The sequence below is a fragment of the Crinia signifera genome, chromosome 9, assembly GCF_055691185.1.
Source record: "Crinia signifera chromosome 9, ASM5569118v1, whole genome shotgun sequence".
Lineage (NCBI taxonomy): Eukaryota > Metazoa > Chordata > Amphibia > Anura > Myobatrachidae > Crinia > Crinia signifera.
In genome coordinates this window covers 115,570,232-115,585,692 of record NC_139225.1, presented here as the reverse complement: position 1 = coordinate 115,585,692, position 15,461 = coordinate 115,570,232, and the positions used below count along the sequence as shown (strand labels likewise).

The 15,461-nt window shown below is 42.0% G+C and overlaps 1 protein-coding gene across 2 annotated transcripts in view; it reads left to right on the top strand.

Annotated features, from left to right (window-relative positions):
* The window catches only part of DOCK11 (dedicator of cytokinesis 11), a 249,713-nt gene extending 237,856 nt beyond the window's left edge, over positions 1-11,857 (top strand). For both annotated transcript variants that reach the window (XM_083159557.1, XM_083159556.1), the window contains one exon: positions 8,089-11,857. In XM_083159557.1, coding sequence (XP_083015683.1) covers positions 8,089-8,172 — 84 coding nt within the window. In that variant the 3' untranslated portion in view covers positions 8,173-11,857. The remainder of the gene's footprint in view (positions 1-8,088) is intronic.
* The last annotated feature ends 3,604 nt before the right edge of the window (positions 11,858-15,461 follow it).

The window sequence follows — 15,461 nt, the reverse complement described above, 5'->3', positions numbered from 1 at the left end:
AGTTACCTTTCCACACCTGGTCCTGAACCTGTCTGAATTCCTCTGCAGCCAGTCTTGTCTCCTTTGTACCAGGCCATTGCTTACTCCAGATACTGACACAGTTTCCAGTCTGCCAGATCTTAAAATAAACAACATAAATTGAGATTTTTGAGTTCCAACAATAAACTGGTTGAAGTATATTAGGATGAGCGAAAGGTCTAGAAAAGTGTCGGCTAACCTTGATACTCCAGCTGTTGTTGAACTACACATCCCAGCATGCCCTGCATCAGTTTCAGCATGGCCAAATAGTAAAACTGTAGCAGGGCATGCTGGGATGTGTAATTCAACAACAGCTGGAGTGTCAAGGTTAGCCATCACTGGTCTAATAGATATAACAAAGGTCTTAGTGGACACTCCCTGTTCCTGTTCCCAAATGGAACAGGTTATCACTCACCTGTGTACAGAGGGAAATCTGACCGTGGTTGAAAAGTAAATAAGACAAATTGTCTTGAGAATCCCTAGTGTAGCCAGTGACTGATTAGCATATAGGAAAGTCCCAATGAGAATCTCAGATTTGCCAGGTTTCCAATAAGTATTCTTCCCAACTGGCGAAGACAGACTTTTGAGAAGCAAAAAAACGGATCACAGACTGCCCACGTTCTAGTACACTTACAGTAGCTTCTACCACTAAGTGAAAGAGTGTGGTAGTAATTAGCAACTTATGAATCTTACTATATGATTTATGCAGGTGGGATGTGGAATTGTTATCCCCATCATTGCTGGGGCCCCAGGAGACTTGCACATGACTGAAGCAGAATGGAAGGTTGGTAAGACCAGGAGAGTAAAGTGGGTTTAACATCTCCGCTCTTCCTCCATAATAAATCAGTCATAGGGAGAGGAATCCGCAGTAGAAATAAAGAAGTAGTAATGCCACTGTATAGGTCATTGGTACGACCTCATCTAGAGTACTGTGTTCAGTTCTGGAGGCCATATCTCCAGAAGGATATAAATACATTAGAGACTGTACAAGAAGGGAAACTAAAATGGTGCATGGCCTAAATTACAAAATGTACCAGGAAAGACTAAAAGATCTTAATATGTGGGGGCGTGGTCTGGCTGGCAACGAGAGCGGGTGCGAGGAGTGAGAGTTCTGACAAAATCCTTCCTAAATATCCTGCCCCGGGACCCCAGGACATCGTATACTTAACCCTATCGGCTCCGGAGCTGTGTCTGTGTCCCCAGAGTCAATTGTGCTTCTCCTGTGTGGCGCGCTGAGATCTCGGGGCCTGCTGTGAGTCCTCTCCTTCGGCTGCGGACGCCATCTTGGATACCCCGACGATCCTTGCTGGGCAACGGTGCTTCTGGGGCGCGGCCCTGAGAACTGACTGCACTGGTGTCCCCGCGGTGGGGCCGTCTGGTGACCCTCCGGTGGAGTGACGGTGAGAGCGGGAGTTGTCTGTTGAGGCGCGCTGCTTGGCCGTACGGAGACTCCGGCGCCATATTGCTCGCCTGACTCCTGGGCTGAGGTATTTGGGTTCAATTGCTCCTGCTTCTGCTGGGCTCAACAGGTGCCCCTGATTCAATTGGAGCTTGCAGGGAGGGATTTGTGCAGGGGCGAGGTGCTGATTCCTGCCGCACTTACTTGTCACAGGCTGGACGGTATACTTGTGTGGGTGTGTGGTGCCTCTCCGGTGCTCTCTGCAACTTGGTGAAGTCCTGTCAGTGGCTCTAAATCACTTACTCTGCCTTATTTCTTATCACCTGAATTCTGCATTGAGGCGGTGGGTGGTGTGCTAGCCATCACTACCTCCTTGGAACGTGTATTAAATACAACTTGTCAGCGATGTCTCGCTCTCTACACCAAATCCTCAAGGCAGTTACATCTTCCATGTGGAGGATCCTTGGTGCTTTTGCTGACAATACTACTACTATCTCCCATCCTGTGCCTGAGCTACAAGTACCCGTTAGAGTCACCACTACTAGAGCCGCCCCGTCAATGGAGGATCCCACTGATATCTCTACGAAGTCTCCAGCTTATGTGTTGGATTCCATGACGCCCCGTCATACACCTTTAACAACTGAACTGATGATGGATGACCCCCTCCTTGTGTGTTCACCATTATATCCTTGCATGGATTGGTCACTTCTGGAACTTGTATCCTTCTATCGTTTGCTTTTACATGAGCATTTGGATTTTTGATGGAGGAACTGTATTATATATAGTTTTATATGGGATGCAGGCCTGGCCGGGATAGTATCCCCCAGTTCCTATCCTTGTCACTCTTAGTGTGTCCCCAAGGCCCATGATGTTTTATTACTTCTAGCTCTTATAGTACAATATTCGTTCATAATGTGGTTTTATTTTTGATATATACTACGCACTTTACCACCTTCCATTGCTGTGGAAACAATTTTTCTCTATTCTGCTATACGCTGGGTGGGATTGATCGTCTCAGTTATATGTCTGCTTAGGCTGACCAGGTTTAACCTAGCTTAAATATCCTGGTAATTTTGCTCCTGTTATTGTCCGTGTACTCTCCTCTTTATGTGTTTGTGGTGGTGGGGGGGACTAGTTAGTATAGTTAGTTGGGGGGGCATGGGATCCAGGTACGCCTAGTTGGGGGTGGGTTGTACAGGGTGGGGGGTTATAAGGTTGGTTTGGGTTGGGTCCTTAGGGTGGGCTTCGTTAATTTATCTTTCCTATCTCTTTTGATTGACCAGACATCGGACTCTAATGCTGATTTTTCCTAAGCATAGTGATCCTTCTTTACTGGGAAAATTAATGTCATATCAAACTCTCCTATTGGTAATGTTGAATTTTCGACTTATTTCAGTGTGGTATTTTGTTTTGAATGTATGTGTATTATGTACCCGTTGCTCTCTGGAACCCAGATGGCACCTCTGGGTGATAGGAATTATTATATCTTGCAATTTAGCTATCCAAATGACAATTTCCGTACATAACATCCTTGATATACTGTTGATCTCAACCAGCATTCTACTATTACGGATATCCTGTCTATATTGTACTGCAAAAGTACCTTGCGACGTTACCTTAACATATGTGTAACTCAATGTCTGTACTGATCTTGTCCTATGTTTATATTGGGGGTGTATGTATGTATGTATGTTTAATTGAAAATTCAAATAAAAATTACTGAATTAAAAAAATAAATTAAAAAAAATGTAAAAGATTTAAAGATGTATACTTTAGAGCAGAGAAGGGAAAGGGGGACATGATAGAAACTTTCAAATATATCAAGGGTTTTAGCAAGGTACAGGTGGGAGACATTCTTCACAGGAAGAGGAGCAACAGAACACGAGGACATGCACTGACACTAGAGGGAGGAATATTCAGGGGAAAAGTGAGGAAGAATTACTTCACAGAAAGAATAGTAGATAAATGGAATAGCCTCCCATCAGAGGTGTAGACGCAAATACAGTAGAGCAACTTAAACATGCTTGGGATAGGCATATTGATATCCTTACAAAGGATCAAATATGGTTTAAGGTAACATGTTTAAAAAGGGGCAGACTAGATGGGGCAAGTGGTTCTTATCTGCCGTCAAATTCTATGTTTCTATGTCAATTCAGTTTATTTTTGTCACAACTTGTATGAAGTGATGCTAATTGACATTAAGGAGCCGATTCAGGAATGTTAGTTGCAAGGCGAATTCATTCCCAGCCCCAATGTTGGGGGTTTGCGCAACTAAAATAAAATAGCTTTCAAGGATTAAGTGACTTGAAACTGAATGGTTCTGTGTAAGCTAACAGCCACCCACTGTTTATTTAATCATTATTAAAAAGATAATTGTTATAAAAATAAATATGGTGTATACGCCAATCTCTCTAAGCTGTAACTTTTCGAATATATATGCACAGCAATTATTAACCCTTTGAGTGCCAACTCTGAGAGATGCACAAAATATCCGCAAAAAAATGCCAGTGTCCCTCACATTTGTTATATAAATTCAAGTAAAAAATGTTGTGTGGGGAAAAAAAGATTACATTTCCTATATGAGGTAAACATTACAGGTCATTAAGATGAATAAAAATGTTTTGCTTGGCAATTTTCACACCAAATTCTATTGGAGCTCAAAGGGTTAATCACCTACATGTATAAGATGATCGTAGTGTAGAAACCTTTTACTTTGCATGTAATTCGCATTGCAGAAATACCCGGACAGTAATATTTATTAACAGCTTTAATATCGTATACAGTGAAGTTGGTTATATATGTTTCATTTCTAATTATTCATATGGTTGACAATGGGTAGGTCGACATGAGTTTTTCACACTTTTGATCCCAGATTTCGGCATAATCAGCATAGTCACGGTTAAAGTGCATATCCCCTTGCATGGCTTGCTGCTCTCGTCATGCTTCGGGCACACTATTTTATTCTCCCACAACGCCGTAGTGGATGGTAGGGAATGAAATACTGCATGCAACAAAAAAACAGCAAAAACTCATGTCAATCTAAAGGTGCCCATACACTAGTAAGATTTATCTTCAGATCTGGCTGGTTGGAACAAAAACATGGATGAGTGACAGTTTGTCAGTTTTCCAGCATTTCCAAGCAAATGGTCAACTGTCATTTGCTCTCATCCATAACCATGTTTTTGTTCCAACCAGCCAGATCTGAAGATAAATCTGCGTGTGTATGGCCACCTTAAGCCCTGTGACGTTCACTGGTTAACCCAATGCATTTTTACCTAAATAGGTTCGACCTAGTGACTGTATGTATCGCCATTAGGGTTGGGGAACTACCTATTGTGTAGTGTTGTCTGTTCTTACTGTGCTATATCGTAGAGTAGTCAATGAGTACTAAAAGAAGCTGTATTACAGTATGTCGCAGGTCACCTGTTGACTGTTGTAGCTCAGGAGATTAATCATCTGCCTGACTTTGTTTAGGCTTGCTAGTGAGCATCCTGCCAGCTTATTGCTCTTGGCAACAATAACTTTGCTAATGTGGAATATTACTATGGAGTTTAATTTATCTCCAAACTTAATTAGGGTCATTTTATTTATTTTAGATGGGAAATGTTTATTCAATGTCCTTAGCTTCTCTATTTGTTATAGTAAGGCATTAACTATCGTTTATCACAGTTTTGTTTGTGTGGGAAGGATCGTTCTATGGCGTTATCTTTAAAAACAGCTTTGACTGAACACTGGATTGTGAATGGGAGAGTTTCTCCAAATTACATTAATGCATCGTTTGGACCAAAGCCTCGGATAGATGAGGTTTGGTGGATCTCTCGTATACTATACAGGAAATGGATAATGACTGCTTTTGGGAGTTCTTTCAGGGTCCTTCATTAAACAAAGTCGGGAAACTGAAGGATCCAATTTAGAAACAGATAGGAATTTTCCCATGTACTTCTAGGTCAGCTGTGTCTATTGTCTCAGACAATATTCTAGTTTGAATGTTTCAGACAAACTTGTGTCTAAGAACTGCTGTTTTCTTTGTCATGAGGATACAGAGAGTCTTGATCTTAAAGAGTTTTGTGCAATACCACAAACTATGCAGATATACAGGCGCATTTATCACCAAGGTTTATCATACACAATGAGTTTTAAAACTTGTGTAGGATAAGCGATGTTGCAGCCAATCAGCTCAAATGTCATGTGTTTGAAAATGATCAACTGGGCACTGATTGGCTGGAGCACCATTTATCCTACACAACAGGTTTTAAAACTCGTTGGGTATCCTAAATCTCATTGATAATGGGGCCATCTGATTTCCACACCAGAAAATGCAGGGACTTACCCGGGTTGGCACCTTTAACACTAGCCTAAATCCCTGCATTTTCTGGTGTGAGGGGGGGAGAGACATCGCTTGGAGGGCGCCTATGGGCAGCAGCGGGTGTGGGTGGCGGGCAGCGTGGTCCAGACTGCGAGGATCCGGGCAGCAGAGGCTGGGCACCTTGGTCCAGGCTGCGGGGATGTGGGCAGCAGCAGCTGGGCACTTGTAGCGCTATTTGCAGAGCAGCGGGATGGGAAGCGCTGCTGATTTTGAAAAGACTGGCCGGACACTCAATCAGCGTCCAGCCAGTCTTTTCAATATGTTTTCAAATCCAGCAGCGCTTCCCAACCCGCTGCCCGGCAAATAGCACTACAAGCGGCCAACTGCTGCTGCCCACATCCCTGCAGCCTGGACCACGGTGCCTGGACCCCAGTGCCCACGACCCGCTGCCCGGACCCCACTGCCCGAGTCAGTAGCTTTCACACCAGCCAGTAACTCAGGCTGGTCACAGGTGCAACCCTGCTAAGCTAGCAGGGTTGACATCCTGGCAGATTTTCCAGGGAATTTGGGCAGGTGTGAAAGGAGATTATTTGTTTAATTGAGGGCAGCAGAAAAGGGGGGTCTTCCAGTTAGGTCCAATTCAAAATGTCTAAAAAAAACTTTTTTATGTCAATTATGAATAAATGAATCAGTATATCTTGGTAGAGGTGGTGCTCCTTTACAGATAATGACACTAAGGTTGTCATTATGTTTATTGAGTATCACAGTATTACTAAAATGGACTAACAAGAATTATAGACAATAGATAATCAGTGGAAGTGTGAAGTGAAGGAAGGGGCAGTATGGATGGTGTAATGGTTAGCATTACTGCCTCACAGTGCTGAGGTCATGGGTTCGATAACCACCATGGTTTAATATTATTTTCTAAATTTATCAACAAGAAACTTGTGACTTAGGGGTGCCCTGAAAAAAATTCTGATACAGGGGTTCTCAAACTCGGTCCTCAGGACCCCACACAGTTCACGTTTTCCAGGTCACCCGGCAGATGCACTCATTACTCGTGGACACATTTTAAAAGACCCACGGGTGAAGCTAATTATTTCACTTGCGATTCTCGGAGGAGACCTGGAAAATCTGCACTGTGTGGGGTCCTGAGGATTTTGAGAACCTGTAATCTAGTGTGTACGCTCCTAAACAGTTATACTGTTGGAAATGATGATGATGTTATGGTACTGTCTTTTGTTTCTGCCTTCTGTTTTAAATACAAACAATCCTATGAATGATACCTGTCTGGCTGTTATACGGTTATCAATTCCTACTTTGCATGTGCCTGCGGAACTATGTCATGTTGTTTATAATTCAGCACCTCTTTCATTCAAATTGAATGCAAATGAAAGGCTGTTTTGTACATAGAACACGGCATGCTTTGTACTGACAAGTGTAGACATAGTAGTGATCATTTCTCCGTTCAAAGGTAAAATAACATCACAGATTAAATCCTTATAGTACACAATCGACTGTGTGTTTTTGTTGTAAATGTGCTTGTTATACAACATAGGGATGATTCAGTGATGTACGCAATGGTTTATGTGCCCTTTGGGCTAGCATTGGTGAGCACTCTACATAATGGGTGCGTATCAGTCCCCTTCTATAAGCACACCAAGGTCTGTGTCTCCAACGCAGATTTCCTGGCCTCTGGTGCATGAGTATTCAGATGTCCAACATTCTTGCAGATGATCTGATCCTGCGTCTACAGAGAATTCTACACAATTTGCACGTCGGCTATGACCAAAAGGCAGCTTCTGTGTGAATGCTGAATCAGCCCAATGTATAACTGCCATAATTTAATAGGGTAAAAGATCCGGGTGGCATGCTGTGTGAACGGTGTCAATTGGGTCATGCTAAAAGTATACAGAGAGGCGGATCACCGGTGGTTTGGGTTGATGCTATCTCCACATGCTTGCAGAGGGAAGACCTGGAAAGAACCGGGTCTGGCCCTCAGTGTGACCGGAGTTCCAAGCCAAGGTTGTGAAGAAAAAGGGGTATTATTTAGCCATACTGGAGAAAAGGTGAATGTCTACAGGAAGATAGTGTGCCGTGGGATAAATATTTCCCCCCTCACACGATATCACTGATATTTAATAGTTCTCTTGTATATGTTAATGACATTGGTTATATAAAACAACTAGTATGGTGTTTTAATGGCTCCTATACAATCTGTGTATCAGTCTATAATCGTTTCACTTTGTTTCTTTATTTGCTACCCTTGGACAGCTTTGAAGGTAAATTCACCAAGTGAGAATAATGAATGGTATCTGTTGCTAGGTGAAACTATTTGGTAAACAATTTCCAATTTTCATTACAGATATACCAAGAAGACACCATGCACAATTCCTGGATGCAGAATTCCTTGCATGTCTTCTGTGCCATCAGTGGGACTACAGCTTAATTATTCATTTTATGACTACAAGAGAAAATGTTAAAGTGCACATTTACATATCCCAGGAACCACCCATTACAGACTTTTAAACTGTTTACAAAATGTAGTGGGATAAAGCCATTATTTAGCTCTAGAGAACTTGTTCGGGAGACATAAGGTATATGCTTCTGTCGTGTGGGCATGCAGCTGGAGGTCTGTGCCATTCTGAGTCGTGTGGGCATGCAGCAGGAGGTCTGTGCTATTCTGAGTGGTGTGGGCATGCAACTGGATTACTCTGCTATTCTGAGTGCTGTGGGCATGCAGCTGGATTACTGTGCTATTCTGAGTGGTGTGGGCATGCAGCTGGATTACTGTACTATTCTGAGTGGTTTGGGCATGCAGGTGAATTACTGTGCTATTCTGAGCGGTGTGGACGTGCAGCTGGATTACTGTGCTATTCTGAGTGGTGTGGACGTGCAGCTGGATTACTGTGCTATTCTGAGTGGTGTGGGCGTGCAGGTGAATTACTGTACTATTCTGAGCGGTGTGGACGTGCAGCTGGATTACTGTGCTATTCTGAGTGGTGTGGGCGTGCAGCTGGATTACTGTGCTATTCTGAGTGGTGTGGGCGTGCAGCTGGATTACTGTGCTATTCTGAGTGGTGTGGGCGTGCAGCTGGATTACTGTGCTATTCTGAGCGGTGTGGGCGTGCAGCTGGATTACTGTGCTATTCTGAGTGGTGTGGGCGTGCAGCTGGATTACTGTGCTATTCTGAGTGGTGTGGGCGTGCAGCTGGAGTTCCTGCTATGCAGGGAAGTGAAGTTTTTTTCAGGCTTATCTTTTGCAAGTGCCACTACTAAAGATGACCATTGCGACTATAGGTGTAAAAAAAGTGGGAGACTACTTCCCGCTTGTAGATGCACCCAGTCCTCTCTGTATGGTATCTTTTTTGTTAGGGTAGTAAATCTGGCTTCTACAGCTACCTGCAAACACAGACTCTTAGCATCCAACTCAGAATTAACCCCTGCTGAAACAACAAATTGTAACCTTTATTCTAAATGTATTGTTTGGATCCATATTGCACAGTGCTGTATACCCTTATAGAAACCTGTACTGTAAAATAATCACCAGTGTTCCTCAGTTTTTATAGATATTCAATAAGTGTACCTATCACCTACACACAGTAAGTGGACCTGATCCAAAATGAATGAAAATGCCACCTCTGAGTTCAAGTATTGATGTAACTGTGCTGTATTCCCTGTTACTCTACGATGTCACTGTTTTGTAGTGAACTTCTATGCTGTACTCCCTGTGCCTCTGTGATGTCACTGGTTCCTAGCAAATTTGTGTGCTACATTCCTTGTTTCTCCTATGTTCCTGGTTCCTAGTGAACTTCTGTGCTGTACTCCCTGTGCCTCTATGATGTCACTGGTTCCTAGTGAAGTTGTATGCTACATTCCCTGTTACTGTATGTTCCTGGATCCTAGTGAACCTCTATGCCTTCCTCCCTGTTCCTCTTTTATATCAGTGGTCCCACTGGTTCCTATTGAATTGTTATGCTACTGTCTCTTTCCCTGTATCGTATTCATTCATAATGAACTTTTTTGCTGCATTCCCTTTTGTTTTATTATGGGGTTTTTTTCAGTATGCTATAAGGGGTTTCTGGCGAACTTGTTTGATACATTCTCTATTTCCCTATGATGTTGCAAGTGGTCTGTTCTGTCATTTCACTAGTTTCTAGTGAACTTATGTCTACATTCTTTGTTCCTCTGTGGTTCACATTGAACTTGTAGCTTTGGTAAATCTATAATGGGTTAGGGTGTGTGGTACACATAGATGCACACCACATACCATTCACAAATATAATTATACTTACCCCTCCAAAGTCACACACTGCAGACAGAGATCTGCAGTAAAATGGCACCATTTCCCTGGCGATTTGCGCATGCACAGTAGATATGTCTCAGCAATAAGGCTTGGTTGCCATTTACCCAGAAACCTTGTGCAAGTGCAGTACATTCTGGTGCAAAGCCAGAGAGTAAAGGGACAACACAGAGCCAGAACAAGGTCCCCCTCTTTTAAAATGTTATCTGTTCTTCTCTACACCAGTTTCCTATTGAATATAGAGGAGGGTATTCAATCGTGGATTCCGACTGTCAGAATCCTGGTCTGTTTTTGATCTGCTCGACAGATATGCGTAATTCAATGTTCTGTCTGTCGTGTGTCGAATAGTTTGCGTGTTGGTGAAAACGGCTGTGGATTGTCGAGAAATGGCCTCGAATTCTACAGTCCACAGCCATTTCCAAAAATGCAGATCTGGCTTATTGTAACGCCGTTTCTGTTTTGCTGAAATCCACCTTCAATGACTTGTAGGCTGAATTCTTAATTCTCATGTGATGTCATGGTTTCCTATTAAACTTATAGGCTATGTTTGCTGATTCTAAGTGATGTCACATTGCTTGGACTTGTGGGCTTTATTCTGTGTTCCTCTATCATGTCTCTTTGATGTCACTTGTTCTTACTGAACTTTCATTATCCTTTCTTCTGTGATGTCAATTCTAGAGGGTTATAGGCCGCATTCTCATTAATATTATTTCCGCCAACAAAATGCCTGGTTCTTCTGCGTAGGTGGTAATGGGTGCTCTTTCAATATAATGCTTACCTCTTTTGTAAATATATTGTATATGCAACATGCAAGTGCCTGATTGATTTTAACACCTAATCTATGTTTAAAGCATTGCTACAGATGTAGGCCCTTATTCTGGTTCACTCGCATAGGCAAATTCCTTCTCAAATGGATAAAACCATGTGCACTGCAGGTGGGGCAGATGTAACGTGCAGAGTTAGATTTGGGTGAGTTATTTTGTTTCTGTGCAGGGAAAATACTGCTTGGGTTTTTTTTTTTTTATTACACTGCAATATAGATCTTACTTTGGCGTAAAACCCCACCCAAATCTAACTCTCTTTGCACATGTTACATCAGCTCCACCTTCAGTGCACATAGTTTTGTCCATTTGAGAAGGAATTTTCCTGTGAGTGAACCAGAATAACCCCCACAATACCCTTTTATCTTGTTTTATAAATTGATTTAATAGTGGTGAGGCTGTTTTTATTTTGGAGCATGGCTAGAAATTTTAATATTATAGGAAGGCTCACCGTAATGCTTGTATATAAAAGTTACTAGTAAAGGTCACAAGTGTATATAAAATCATCCTTCCAAGTGAATAATAGATAATCTATGAATCAAATGTAAAACAAGATTCTCACAGAAATGGTTGTATTATAAAAATCTATCTTGCACAATAACAAATATAAAGGTATTTGCATAAGATGGGACTACAGTTGAACCCATTGCACATGCTTTCGTTTCCAGATAATACTGGGTGTAGCTTCCTTACAGTAACTGTTGCAGGTTTAGTTAAGATATTGATGTGAAGTGTGTTACACACTGTTTATTGTTCCAGCTCTATTTAATTTGTAAGATATAAAAGAAGATAAGACTGTGTTGACGCCAACATGCTTTACAATTTCAGACTATAGTAATATTAGGCTGCAGTACCATTATTCTCTCCATTATTAAATACAATTTACGTACTGTACGTTTTGTGCAAGATACAGAGATGATCAAGCCTGATTTTGTTTTATTTTTATATGCGTTAATTTTTTTATTATGTCAGATTGCAATGTGAGTACAACAGTGAGTACAATTTTTCTTTTTTTTTTTAATAAAATCGATTAACAAAACTGTCTGTAGTGACTTACTATTAAAGCTACATCTGCATTGCTGTTTTAGCAACTCTTATCAGTCTGACAAAAAAATACCAAATAATTAATTTCTCATTGTAGTTTTATGCGGAAGGGAATCCTTATGTGCCTACTTATAGAAAATGGGGCAGAATAGCACCTCATGGAGGTGTGTCACTTGGGCGGGGCCTTTCAGCTCAATCCTGTCTGTCTGCATGTTGAGCAGAGAAGCCAATAGTCGGAGCTGGCCAGCCAGGAATTGGGATCAGCCTAAAATCAGTGATCGATTCTCTTTAAACATACAAGGCATTATAGGAAAAACAATACAGATCCAGTACAGACAGGAGCAGGGGTAATATAATGCAGTTACAGGAAGCAATAAAAATAGCATACAGATGGAGCGCCTGTCAGCCAGCCTTAAGCATCGCCAGATCGCCATCTGACTTCAGCGTGAAGCAGATTCCCTGCCCGCTTCAAAGGGATGGTCAGGATGAGTGGAGGGAGGCAGCAGGCTATGACCGAACGGGGCGTGCAAATGCCTCGTGTGCCCCCTTCTGTCGGATGCTGCACAGCAGCGGTTGGTTAGTCTATCTCCAGGAGCAGCTCTCAGATAGATAGATAGATAGATAGATAGATATACGAGATTACAAGATGTAGGTGGAGGGCACTCAGAGTCCAAATAAGGACAATTACAAATAAAAGAACTCACAGTTCTGAAACGTTGACCACGTGAACTGCAGCCCCTCGCTTTGGGCACGGTGCCTCGCTGCGCTCAGCACACTATTTTATTCTCACACCACGCCCTAGTGGATGGTAGGGCATGAAATACCGCCTGTAGGCACATGTCGGCTCAAAAAAACAGTGAAAAACCCATGTTGAACTAACGCATTTATCGACCTAAAACATAGTCTCATGTCGACCTAGACACCTGTCAACCTTCATCAATGTCGACCTAGAACCTTGTTGCCTGTCGACCCAACGGTGTCGACCTAAGTCTGGCCGACAATAAGACCGTATCCCCTGTGGAGTAGGCCACTTAGAACTGCCTACATTTGAAGCAGTTCTTCCTGAATTTAAACCCTGCCACCTTTAGCAATTGCCCCGGGGATTGTTGATGGTCTTTGTAAAGCTGACCTTAAGCATTACTATATGATCATTTTAACAAATGGGTTTTAGGATCTGGGGCCAGATGCACTAAGCTTCAACAGTGATATAATGGAGAGTGATAAACCACCAACCAATCAGCTCCTGCCTGACATTTTTCAAACCCAACCTGTGACATCGCAGTTAGGAGGTGATTGGCTGGCTGTTTATCACTCTGCATTTTATACATTTTAAAGCTTAGTGCATCTGGCCCCTAATCAGAACCATATTGGGCCTGATTCATAGAATTGGACAGACAATCAGGGGGAGAGAATGGAGCATTCTATGTCTAGTGCCCGCTTGAACCCTCTGTACCTTAATGGGGGGAGCTGGGGGCATCTTTTTTTATTCTGCAGTAAATGATCCACCACTGAAAAAGGTATTTATAAAAAAAAAAATATATAGAAATGCGTGAAAACACTATTTAGTGATGTCATAGGGGTACATTTACTAAGATGGGAGTTCTATTTAAAGATGGGGTATTTTCCATAACAACCAATTAGATTATATCTATCTACTAGAAGGTGCTTAATAAATAGATCCAATGAGACAATACAGTGCAAATTATGAAGATTCACTGTAGATTACTTGAACTACAATGTTTATTCAACTACTTGTAGGAATCTCAATGACCTATGACTACCTACTGACTCATTAATCACATACTGTATAAAAGACCATTCAGCAAACAAACTCAAAACGGTTATAGAATTGGAAAACATCTCTTTAAAGCATTAATGGTCATCATATCCATGGAGAGAGTTCTGCTGAAATTAGTTCATGTTTGATATAACGGAAATTGTGAAAGTTCCCTACTGATAAGATCTTTATTCGTTGTATAATCTTAAGTGACTTAACATTTAAACTGGTTGCAGCTTCTGTCACATTCTTTTCTTTCTTTTTTTTCTCCAGGATGACATGTCAATAATTCTGTGTGGTACTGTAATATGTTTTCTAGACTAGCTGTTAAAAAATGTATTAGATTTTGCACAAATATACATCAAAGACAGATGTGAATTACAAATATTTTTGGTTGATTGAATCCTCATACTACGTAGCAATCGGTTGTTGTATAAAAATACAATTAAAAAAAAAATATATATATATATACAGTAGGGATGTGCACTGGCCACTTTTCGCATTTTAGGTTCTGATTACTGTCAGGTTTTGGGTTCTAATGGGTTTTTGCCAAAACACTACCTCAAGGTTTTGGGTTCTGATTTAAAAAAAAAAAAAAAAATAGCAGATTTTTTTTTTTTTTTTAACTTGTGTAGCTTCACGGCGGCACTTCCCTGTGGATCGCATCGTATGCAAATCGCATGCAATATTTCCATACAAGTTGCATACGATTCGATCTGCGATGCGATTTGGCACACCCTTTGCTATCCACATCAGCCCGAAGTGCCGCCGTGAAACTACACAAGTACAGGTTTGTTTTTTTTGCTCCTATGCTGCTATTAACCTCAACAGCATTCATCTCCACTCATTTCCAGTCTATTCTGAACACCTCATAATATTGTTTTTAGGCCAAAAGGTTGCACCAAGGTTGCTGGATGACTATGGTATTATACAGCGCACTTGACTCACCCCTGGAATGATACAGCACACTTAGCAGCACCCCATGAATTATACTGCAGACTTGGCAGCAACCCATGAATTATATGTCACACTTGGCTCACCCCAGGAATTATGCGTCACACATGCGGGCATCCCTGACCTGATACAGCACACATGGAATTATACGGCACAGATGGCGGCACACATGGAATTATACGGCAGACATATTCCTGCAGTAGAAAAAGAAAAACGTTTATTCTTTTAATTAAAAAAGAGAGCAGCACACCTGGAATTATACAGTAGACTTAGCAACACCCCATGAATTATACAGCACACTTGGCTCACCCCTGGACTGATACGGGACACTGCGCAGCTGGATTGATATGAGACACTGAGCAGAACAGATACAGTACAATAAAAAAAAAAAAATCTTTTTCAGAGAGCACCTTGTCCCCCACAGCAGTCCCATATAGCAGCCCCCTTAGTAGTGCCACAGAATAGTACCCTTAGTAGTTCCCCCTTAGGTTATTCCACAGTAGTTCCCCATTGGTATTTGTATTTGGCTGCTCAGTAGTTCCCCCTTTAGTTTGTCCCCCTGCAGCCCCCATATCAGTGACCTGTCAACCGCCATATCGGACCTCCCCCTCTGCAGACAGCACGGACACATCCGTGCTGTCTGACTTTCACTTGCCGAATGAAGATGGCGCCAGAGTGGGGACTTATTTAGCGTTCTGGTCTCACAAGAATCCGACGCGGGATGATGATGTTTTGGACTCAGAAAAATGGCGGGACCCATCGAATGCCTCGGATCCAGTCTCGGATTAGGTAAGTTTGGATCTCTAGGATCTGAACCAGCTCATCTCTAAAAAAAAACC